This window comes from Gracilinanus agilis, chromosome 4 (assembly GCF_016433145.1).
Source record: "Gracilinanus agilis isolate LMUSP501 chromosome 4, AgileGrace, whole genome shotgun sequence".
NCBI lineage: Eukaryota > Metazoa > Chordata > Mammalia > Didelphimorphia > Didelphidae > Gracilinanus > Gracilinanus agilis.
The window spans coordinates 132,568,387-132,579,559 of record NC_058133.1 but is presented as its reverse complement, the minus strand read 5'-3'; the positions used below and the strand labels follow the sequence as shown (position 1 = coordinate 132,579,559).

General features: G+C 40.9%; 1 protein-coding gene across 1 annotated transcript in view; it reads left to right on the top strand.

Moving 5' to 3' along the window:
- Nucleotides 1-1,120: 1,120 nt before the first annotated feature.
- Nucleotides 1,121-11,173, top strand: part of CAPN8 (calpain 8) — a 121,999-nt gene continuing 111,946 nt past the window's right edge. The window contains exon 1 of the mRNA XM_044672725.1: nucleotides 1,121-1,360. Within this exon, the coding sequence (XP_044528660.1) occupies nucleotides 1,121-1,360 (240 nt within the window). The remainder of the gene's footprint in view (nucleotides 1,361-11,173) is intronic.

Here is an 11,173-nt window from a genome sequence, read left to right as displayed (position 1 = left end):
CATCTGTAAAATGAGCCGGAGAAGGAAATGGCAGATTACAGTTCTCTTTCTTAATACTTATGCTACCTTGGGCAAGTCTGGACCTCAGTTTATTTGTAAAATGAAGGTGTTGGACTGAGTAATTTCTGTGATCTCTGTCAGTTCTAATTGCTGTGAAGAAAAATAATAAGACATTTATATGGTGAGTATTTGGAGTTTAACAACCCTTGGGTGGGTAGAAGGTGGCAGCTAGATGCCTCAATGGATTAAGAGTCAGTCTTGAGAGAGGAGGTCCTGGGTTCAAATCTGACCTTAGACACTTCCTAGCTGTGTGATCCTGGGCAAGTCATTTGATCTCCAACTACCTAGCCCTTACATTCTTCTATCTTGGAACTAATACCCAGTATTGATTCTAAGATGGAAGGTAAGGGTTAAAAAACCCCAACAAAACAGGTATGTGTTTGAATATTTTTTATAATTTTTGGAGGCTCTGAGAAGGTAATTGACTTGCACAAGGTGCCACAGCGAGTGGCAGAGCTGGGACAGGAACATAGGTCTTTCCTCTGATTCAAAATCCAGTACTTTTTCTACCCCTGTTGAAAATTAAAGGAAAGAGTCCATTTTGCTCTATTTGCTTTGCTGAACTTACTGGTACATCCCTTCTCTGAGTTTATCCCTATAACAAGGTTCATCCTTGGAAAAACCAGTTTGATTTCCCACTGGAAACTTGTCTCTATTTTTCATGTCAGGCAATGGAGACACCGCTGATGGTGTAAAACTATCTTCCAAGGAGAAGGAAGTGGTCCTGGAGAGCTTTTATTTCCTGGGATAAATGAGTCCTCCAAAGTTCTCTGAATCATTAGTAGGATGGAGATCCTGGAAGATAGAGCTAGTAGATTCATTCCCACCCTGACTCTTTCTTCTTCCTGTTGCCTTGAGTACATATTTGTTCTATGGATGCCTGAGCCTTTGACTCACTCATCTCCAGATTGGTTGCCAGAGGATAATGGATCTTACTCCGCCTCTATCCGGGTGCTACCTTATAACTTCCTCTTGGTTCTTAGTGGGATAGAGCTTGGAGCAGCACATAGCAGTGGTCTCTCTTTCCCTTTCACTCTTCCTCTGAGTCAAGGAAACCATCATGGCGGCTATGGCAGGAAGACTGTCAAAACAGCAGCTCTTTCTGTCCGAGGGTCTGGGTTCCAGCCAGAATGCTGTGAAATATTTGGACCAGGACTTTGAGACCTTAAGGAAACAATGCTTGGAGTCAGGAACTTTATTTAAGGACCCAGAATTCCCAGCTTGTCCCTCAGCTTTGGGATATAAGGATCTGGGGCCATACTCTCCTCAAACCCAAGGGATTATCTGGAAACGGCCTACGGTAAGGAAATGGATGAATTGGAAATGGTTTAGTTAAATAAAGTGTGTGTGGGAGAGAGGGGGAAAGAGAGGGAGAGATATTATGTTCTAGGTAGGAAGTTGATGCATTGTACTGCTCTCGACATGAGGGGTCATTGTTCAAGATCAGAGTGCCCTGTGATCACATATTTTAAAATGTCTCCTTTGTTCTTCCCTCTCTCCCTTTCTCTTTTCTTCCTCCATCCCTCTATCTATTCCTCCATCCCTTCTTCCATTCCTCCTTCATTCTTCCCTCCTCTCTCTCCCTCCCTCTCCCCTCCTTCCTCCCTTCCTCCCTTCCTCTCTTCCTCCCTCCCTCCCTCCCTCCGTCCCTTCCTTCCTTCCTTCCTTCCTTCCTTCCTTCCTTCCTTCCTTCCTTCCTTCTTCCTTCCTTCCTTTCTCCCTCCTTCCCTCCCTCTCTTCTCCTCTTCCCTCTCTCAATTTCATGTAATGGGAAAAGTACTGATTTTGGAGTCAGAGGACTTGGGCTCAAATATTAATCTCTGATAGTTACTCCCTGGGATGAATCTATTAATCTCCCTGGGCATCAATTTCCTTATCTCTTCAAAAGAGAGATTGGACTGAATGGCTTCTGAGTTCCCTTCCAGCTCTAAGTTTATAATCCTCTGAAACCCACCAGAGAAATGATCCATTGAGCAAATCCAACCAAGATTTCCTGGGGAGGCTGTCAAGTTTAGTCTTTGTAGTTTGTGGGCATGGTTTTTTAGGGCATGATTAAGTATACACATTTTCATTAAATTACTCGTCATACAGGACAGATCACTGACTATGGCCTAAAAGGAGGAACTGGGATAACCCATATTGTGTCATTCAGATTTCCTCTCCTCCCTCTCCCATGGAATTAAGAGATGGAGGAGAAGGAGGAGGCAGCCCCTAGGGCCTGGGCCTTTTCATTTAGCTGACTGATAAATTTGTTGACTTCTGGTAACATAATAATAATAGCTGACATTTATAGAACACTTTACTTCCATTATCTCATTTGATCTCTACAACAACCGTGTGAGGTAAATACTTCTGCTATTCTTATCCTCACTTTACAGTTGAGGAGACCGAGGTTCAGCTGAGTTAAGTGACTCCAGGATACTCTTTCAACTCTGCTAAATTGCTTCATTGGGGCACATTGTTTATGGAGCACCAGACCAGGATGTTCAGTGTGTTCTGGACCTATCAGTAGAGTAGACTAAACTTGACAGCCTCCCCAGGAAATCTTGGTTGGATTTGCTCAATGGGCCATTTCTCTGGTGGGTTTCAGAGGATTATAAACTTAGAGCTGGAAGAGAATTCAGAAGCCATTCAGTCCAATCTCTTTTTTGAAGAGATAAGGAAATTGATGCCCAGGGAGATTAAAAGATTTGTCCCAGGGAGTATTGATTCCAAGACAGAAGGTAAGGCTTTCTTAAAAAAAGAAGACAGACCTGGCCCTCAAGGATGGCAAAGAATATCCAAAGAGAGGCAAAAGATAGTCCCTGTCCTTGAGGAGCTCACAATCTAATAGGGGAGATGATGTGCAAACATCTATGTGTAAATAAATTAGATACAAGATAAATAGAAGGCAGAGGTGAGAGGTATAGTATTCCAGACAGTGGAGATCATCTGTACAAGGGCATAGAAATGATGTATGGGGAATGGGCCAGCAGACCAGTTGATCTCCATCTCAGGAATTTTATTCTTATCACATGAATACTTAACCAAATCCACTAGGAAAGGCAATGGAGCCATCTGGTCAGCTTAGTGACAATGGAAGGAGTTATTCCTTGGAGGATGCCAATGTTGTTGAATAAATAAAAATGTAACCATCTTCTCATCAATCATCGATGAATAATTATCAAGTGTTCACTTTAGGCAGGGCTTTGCACTGGGCGTTGCATTAAGCTCATTTTGAAGGGCACAGGTCTTGCCATCCCAAAACTTACAAACTGATTACATCTAATGCAGATGAGGCCACGAGACCAGCAAGACTCAGATGCTACTCCTAGCTCTAATGGTTATGTTGTGTGACCCTGGATGAGTCAGCCTACTCTTTTATCCCTTACAACCTTTATCTCCAGGGCAGATAGGTGGTGTAGTGGACAGAGTGCCAAGCATGCAGCTAGGGAAGATTCATCTTCCTAAATTAAATCTGGCTTCAGACACTTCCTAGGCGTGTGACCCTGAGCAAGTCACTCAACCCTGTTTGCCTCGATTTCCTCATCTAATGGCAAACCACTTCAGTATCATTTCCTAGGAAACTCCAAATGGGGTCACCAAGAGTCAGACACCACTGGAATGACTGAAAAATAACAGACCTTTATCTCTACGCCAGTTCTTTTATCTATTAAAATGTTGGGGAAGAGAGGACAGGGCCTGCCATGATGGACGGCTCCTCTCTGAGGGTGGTAGAAGGATGAAAGAGTTTGTGAATAGTTTGGAACTTTTTGGAAACAAGGGAGCTGGAGTATAGCATTCTATTTGTTGTTCTTCCTGGCTCCTCCTTCCCCTTTTGGCTTCCTAGGGTTTTAGGAGAGTTGCCCAAATGTAGTTCTTCATCCTAGTTCATACAGAGATGTTTATTTTCATCTGCCTTGAGGGGAAAGGAGATGAGACAGACCAAATGAATATATATATATTTTTGCCGTCTCAGCAGATAAATAAACCATAATGCTCAGATGAAGTCACGTTTTCTCTGAAATTGCGAAATTTGGTTTCCCTGTCCCTTGCTGGTTATTTCTGCTTGTCTTTAAGTTTGGGGCTGGAGGAGGGGGAGGAAGCCTCTGCTGATGCATTAGCCTCATTCTTCTGTTCCCAGGAAGAGAATTATATTGCCCATGCTAGGATCTCTGTATTTTCTAGGGCATGGGTTCCCAACCTTTTTTTTTTTTTTTTTTGGTTCATAGACCCCATTGGCAGGTAAAAACTACAGACCCTTCCTAGAATAATGTCTTTTTGCCTACATTCATGATAGAAAGAGATACTAAATTACAGTGAGAGTTTGGTGAAAATAAAGGTCTAACTTTTTTTCCCCATCCAAATTCACAGATCCTCCCAAAATCCATCCCTGGATTCCCTTGGGGACTAGAGCCCCCCCAGCTAAGAACTCTGGCCCTCGGATGTCAAAGGGACAGATGACCAGAATAAAAAAGGGAGGGAGGGAGTTTTTTGTTTTTCTCTTGTCCAGGCCTCTTTGGGTGTACACCTCACATCCTCGTAGGGAATATGGAAGCATCTTTGTTCCCTATTTCCACTGGTTGCTGTTTGTGTAGAAAAAAAATTCTCCTGACTTAGGGAAACCATAGGCATCTCTAGAAATAGAGGAGTATTTGCTGACCTCTTTCCTCAAATCTTTTATTCACCTGCCTTCTGAGAGGCTCTGCAGAATTAGCCACACAGCCTAATGCTTATGGTGTCTGAATAATGCACAGTGTGAGCGGGTGTCTGCTAAGGCCCAATCAATGGTGCTTGATTCAGAAGCCAGTGTCCATTTTTTTGGTGATTAAACATTCTATTGATTTCAGGGAGAGATGCAGAGAGATAGGAGGGAGGACATGTCTGCAGCATAATGGGGATCACTGGGCCTGCATACTGGAGTCAGAAGTGTGTGTGTGTGTGAGTTAGAATGAAAGGAAGACAGAGCTCCTTGCCTTCCTATCTCCCTGACATCCCTGTGAATCCAAGAGTATCCTAGGCTGTTAAATGCAGCCTAAACATGGATGTGCAGGAAGTGGGAGAAAACATAGGAAGAATCCCAGGCTTTTTGAGCTGGAAGGGTTTACAAATTTTTTTTTTTACAGACGGGAAAACTAAGTCCCAATGAGAAATGACTTGGCCAAAGTAACAGGAAATTAGAGGCAAAGTTGGGATTAGAACCCAAGTCTTCTGACTCCTAGTCTAATGCTTTTAAAAAATGATAATATGACTCTCTTCTTTTTCTTTAAAAACTCTTACCTTCTGTCAGCATCAATTTAAAATAGAAGAGCAGCAAGGGCTAGGCAACTGAGGTTAAGTGACTTTTTCAGAGTCACAGCTAAGGAGTGACTGAGGTCACATCCAGACCTGGCATTTTATCCACTGTGCTTCCTAGCTTCTCTTCATAACTCTCTTCTGTATTCTTCTTTGGCATCTGTTGGAAAGAACAAATAGATTGAGTAATAGCTTAATGTTTGCCAATATTAACACCTGGAGTGGGTCAACAACCTTAGATAGTATTACAAGTCCCATCTCGGCATGGCGGCATTATCTTTGTTATCAACCACACCACACTGCTGAGTCACAAAGAACTTGTGGTCAGTGAAAATCTTTGGTCTTTTCCGAACTTCTGCCCACCCAGAATTCTCCAATTTTGTCTTTGTATAATAATTTTTCTTGAATAAATGAATGAAAAGGCATTTATTGTCTTCATTTTCTTTAAAAATTCTTACCTTCTGTCTTAGTATCAATTAAAAAACAAAAGAGTGAAAAGGGCTACACAATTGGGGTTAAAATGAATTTCTCAGGGTCATGTTGAGTCATTTTGGTAGTGCTTGACTCCTCTTAACTCCATTTGGGGCTTTCTTGGCAAAGACACTGGAGTGGTTTACCATTTTCTTCTCTAGTTCACTTTACAGATAAAGACCTGGGACAAACCAGGTTAAGTGACTTGCATAGGGCCACCCAGCTGGTTAGTCTCTGAGGCTGGATTTGAACTTGAGTCTTCCTGACTCTCAACCTGGTATTCTATTCACTGCACCACCTAGCTGTCCTATGATATAAAAAGCTGTAAGTGTTGGGGATTCAAATAGAAATGCAAAGATAGTCCTTATATACAAGTCTTTAGATTTTTTTTCTCACTAGACCTGTGATTTCATCCATATAAATGGAAGCACAGTGGATAGAGTTCTGGACCTAGAGCTGAGAAGGACTGAATTCAAATATGGCCTCAGATACTTACTAGTTATGTGACCTGGGAAGACCACTCAACTTTTTAAAAAATTTAATTTAACTTTTTTTATTTTTTGGAAAATTGTAATTAATTAATTAATTTCGAATACTTTTCCATGATTACAAAGTTCATGCTCTTTCCCGTCCCCCCTTCACATAGCTGATGTGCAATTCCACTGGGTTTTACATGTATCATTGATACATATTTCCATGTTATTGATATTTGCACTAGGGTGATCATTTAGAGTCTACATCCCCAATCATAGCCCCATTGACCCATGTGATCAAGCACTTGTTTTTCTTCTGTGTTTTAGCTCCCACAGTTCTTTCTCTGAATGTGGAAGTCCCTCAGAAAGATCACTTAACTTTTGCCTCAGTTTCCTTATCTGTAAAATGAGAATAACAATAGCACCTATCGCCCAGTGTTGTTATAAGGATAAAATGAAATAATATTTGAAAAACTCTTTGCAAACCTTAATGCTTTACAGAAATGCTAAATGTTGGAAGGCAGCTCTTATTTCTCCTTTATACCTTCTTTATTTCAGGCAAATATCCCCAATTCTGTCAACTGGTCTTTTTTTTTTTTTAGTTGAATCTTTTCAATTATACATAGAAATAAATTTTTTTTAAACCCTTACCTTCCATCTTGGAGTCAATACTGTGTATTGGCTCCAGGGCAGAAGAGTGGTAAGGGTAGGCAATGGGGGTCAAGTGACTTGCCCAGGGTCACACGGCTAGGAAGTGTCCGAGGCCAGATTTGAACCTAGGACCTCCTGTCTTTAGGCCTGGCTCTCAGTCCACTGAGCTACCCAGCTGTCCCCCATAGAAATAATTTTTGACAATTTTTGTCACCAGTCTTCCATGTTGTTGTTGTTAGTCCTCGATGAGGGACCAATGACATCATGACTTGCATTTGACGTGGATTTAAGTGAGGCAGAGCTGCTCAAAATTGTGGGTCTCCCTCTCTTCCAGATACACTGAAGCCTTTGTAGGGAGCTCTTGGTAAAAATATCTCCCAATGCAGATTGGCCCCTTCCTTACAACTTCTAGTCTTAGAGTTGGCCAAGACACTTAGAGCTTAGACTTGCTTGGGATCACATAACCAGTATGTATCACAGACCAGACTTGAACTCAGATCTTCCAGACTCTGAGACCAGGTATGCCAGACTGCAGGTTTTTATATTTCATTGCTGAATTTCATTCTGATTGGTTTCAGCCTGAGATGCTGATTTGCTGAGTTAATTTAGAAATTGGATTCTTTCGTCTGTCATATTAATTGACTCTTTCTCCCAGTTTTGTGTCATCCACAAATGTGATCAACATGTCTTTTATGCCTTTACAAGTCCTTCAATAAAAAATGTTGACTAGAAGTAAATCCAGTGGCATACCATTAGAGACAGGCTAATCTTCTAAACAATCCTCTTTGGATATAGTTGTTTGACTAGCTATGAGGTTAATTGTTTAATCCTCTGGGTCATGTTTGTCCACCTTTTTCAAAGGATGTCATCATGAGACTATGTCAAATGACTTGCTGAAATCAAGATTCCCTATAACTGTGTCTATAACTATCCTTGATATACTAGTGGAGGGATGCTATTTAAGAGAGAAATGAGGTTCATTTTATAGGACGACTCAGTCAACGAAGTGATCACTTCCTTTCCTAAGTGCTGACAAACCATCTGTATAATAATCCATGCTATAACCCTTCACAATCTGGCTCCTAACTGTCTTATCTTATAGATCTCTTCTTAGCTCAATCCATATTCTAGTTAAACTGTTCCCATATGACGTTACTCAACATTTCTTCAGCACTACAAAGCCAGTATGTGTTGGAGGCAAGTCTGTAACTAGGGCTTTCCACCCCTCCCACTATCACACTGCTAAATTGTTCCTCAGGAACTCACTGTTCCTGGCCTCATTGCCTCTATCCTTAGAAGAGACCCTTTTTCCTCTCCCATCTCTGCTTATTGTCCCCTTTCTTCATTTTTGATTCAGATGTTGTATCCATCAAGTAGCCTTACCTTATTCTGCTAACTAGAAGTGAGCTTTTCTTCTTTGAATTTCTCATGGTATTATGCTTGACTTCTTTTCAATAAATAAATTTTTACTTGTATTATAGCTGGTGAAACAGTCACATTCAAAGAAGGAATGGTAGAGGATTGGTTCAATCCATGAGGATTTGCCCATGAGATTTGCATCCCACTCTTCCCAACATTATGTCCTCTCTAGATTGTAAGCTCCCTGAGGGCAAGGACTGAATTTTATACTTGTTCATCTTGGAAGACTTCAAATATCTGAAAGCACTTATCATTTCCCACCCAAATCTTCTTGAGGCTGAACATCCCCCGGTCCTTCAACTAATTCTCATATGAGAAGGACTCAAGGTCCTTCTCCATCCTGGTTGTCTTCCTCTGGAAATCCTCCAACTTCCCCATTTCCTTCTTTAAGGACAGAGTTATGGTAGTATAGAAGAAGAAGATATCTTTTCAAACTCTCTTACCTAGAAGCAATAATCCAGCTGACATTACACCTCAGACTTCCTGAGTCTTGAAACACATCCAGCTGCTTGCTTTGTGGTGGCTTTTCCAAAACGGCTCCAGAATCTACCTTCCTTCCACAGTCTTCTCACAAAGACCCGATCCTCTCACATCCTGTGGTTGCTACACTTCATAGTTCACTGTACTGGCAGCTCCTTCTTCCCATTAAACTCAGACTTCTCTTCCTCTCCAGAGTCCTGGTGGCCACCCTTTCTTTTGTGTCTGACCTCAGCTCCACCCTGCTGTTTTCTCATCCTTTTTTATCTTGCTGGGCTTCATTCCTTTGGAGAAAAATAGAAAACCTAGTCCTTGATGTGATGTATTCTAGGATACCCCTGATCAAAAGCAAGGAGGGACTTCCTCCTCTTCCCAAGGCCTTTCTCGTGAGCATGCTGGCAGATTGAGCCTACCCTTTGTCTTAACACCTTACTTCTTTCGGTGGAGAATCATGTTCCCTTTAGCCTAATGGAGGATATCTTTTTTCTCCTAGGTTTTTCTGTCCAGAACCTTGTAATAGATTTTATTTATCATTGTATCACAAATCTTGAACTTGAAGGGATCTTGGAGGTTATCTAGTATTATATTGAAGCTCTGAGAGTTGGTTTGTATAACACTAGTCCAATTCTCTCATTTTATTAATGAGGAAACTGAGGTCCACAGCATTGAAGTGACTTTCTCAAAGTTATAGACATTAGGAAAGTGGCAGAGATGGGGTTCAGTCTCAAGTCCTATGACTCTACTGTAACTTATTTATTCTATCATTAGGTATTCTCTAGTGGCTTCATATACTTTTCCTACAAACAGAAACATGACCAGGAATTTTTGCACCGGTGTGATGAGCTTGATGGTGAAGTGGATCTCTATCACCAGACCTCGAGTTCTGAAGATCTGAGTTCAGATCAGACTTCAGACACTTACTAGCTGTGTCTACTGGGCAAGTTGCTTAACTTCCTTCTGCCTCAGTTTTCTTTTCTGTAAAATGGAGATAATAATAGCACCTGTTCTACAGGGTGGTTGTGAGGATCAAATGAGATATTTATAAAATGTAAAGTGCTTTATGCATAGTGCTTTGTAAATGTTAGTTATTAGTAAAATTACTACTATTACTACTACTTTGAGTCAAGAAGACATGAGTTCAAATACAGTCACAGACACTAATTAGCTGTGTGACTGTGGGAGTCATTTAACACTGGTCTGCTTCAGTTTCCTCATTGGTACAATGGGTTAATAATAACACCTACTCATAGAGGGGTTCTGAAGATCAAATGAGATACTATTTGTAAAGTGTGTAGCAAACCTTAAAGTTCTATATAAGTTTTCTTACAAGCAGCACAAATCACAGGCTCATATAAAGTAGGGCATTGGAAAGGGTGGGAATCTCAATGGGACAGAGATGAAGACCCAAAGAAACGCTCTCCTTAGAGTTGAGGAGGAGTTCAATTAAGCCCACTTTCTGGTAGTTTCCTATATTAACTAAATATTATTGTTAGGTAAGGCTAAACTCTATTGTTTCTACCTGATAAAGATCATTATGTATTATTAATCAACAAGCATTTTATCTTAATAAATAAGAACCACCATTAGCCTGCCACTGTATTAGGCTCTGTGATATAAACACAAAGTTGGGACAGTCCCTGCACTCAAGAAGCTAGTTTTTACCTTTGTTTGAGACCCTCTAAATTCAGCCCCCTGGGGCAAAGCTCTTGTTGATCCACCTTAGTTGTAGCTTCCCCCCTCAACAACATTATAAACTCTTTAAGTGCAGAGATACTTTCTTCTGTTTCTTTTGTGTCCTCAGCTTCCACTATCACATTTCATATAATGCTAAGCAAAAGTAGATGCTCGATAAATGCTTGAATAAATGAATAATGTTAATTTGTTCAGTCATTTGCTGAACATCATCATCATGGAGCTATAGAAATATAGAAAACAAGTTAGTTGCCCTAGGAGGTAGGGTGGGTGGTGAGGTTAGTTGGAGAAGCACAAGGTTAGAAGTTAGAAGACCCAAGGGTTGAGTTGTCTTCCTTTACTGACTCTTTAGTTGACTCTAGATGTGGTACTTCCTGGGTCTCCTAGTTTTTTCCATCAGCATAATGAGATCTATTATCATAATCATTAAGCATTTAATGAGCATCCACAGGAAGCCCAGATCTTTGCTAGGTGCTAAGTAATATTTTTATCTTCTACCTGGATAATAGGGCTATTGGCATTATGTATGGGACTTTTTTCAGCACATTAATGTTTCCACTTTTGGGTAACAAAAGAAAGTGAAGAGAAATCCCTCAAAGATCTAGAAATCCCTCAAATACTTCATTCAAAATGTCATTGTTGCTGGAAATGTTGTG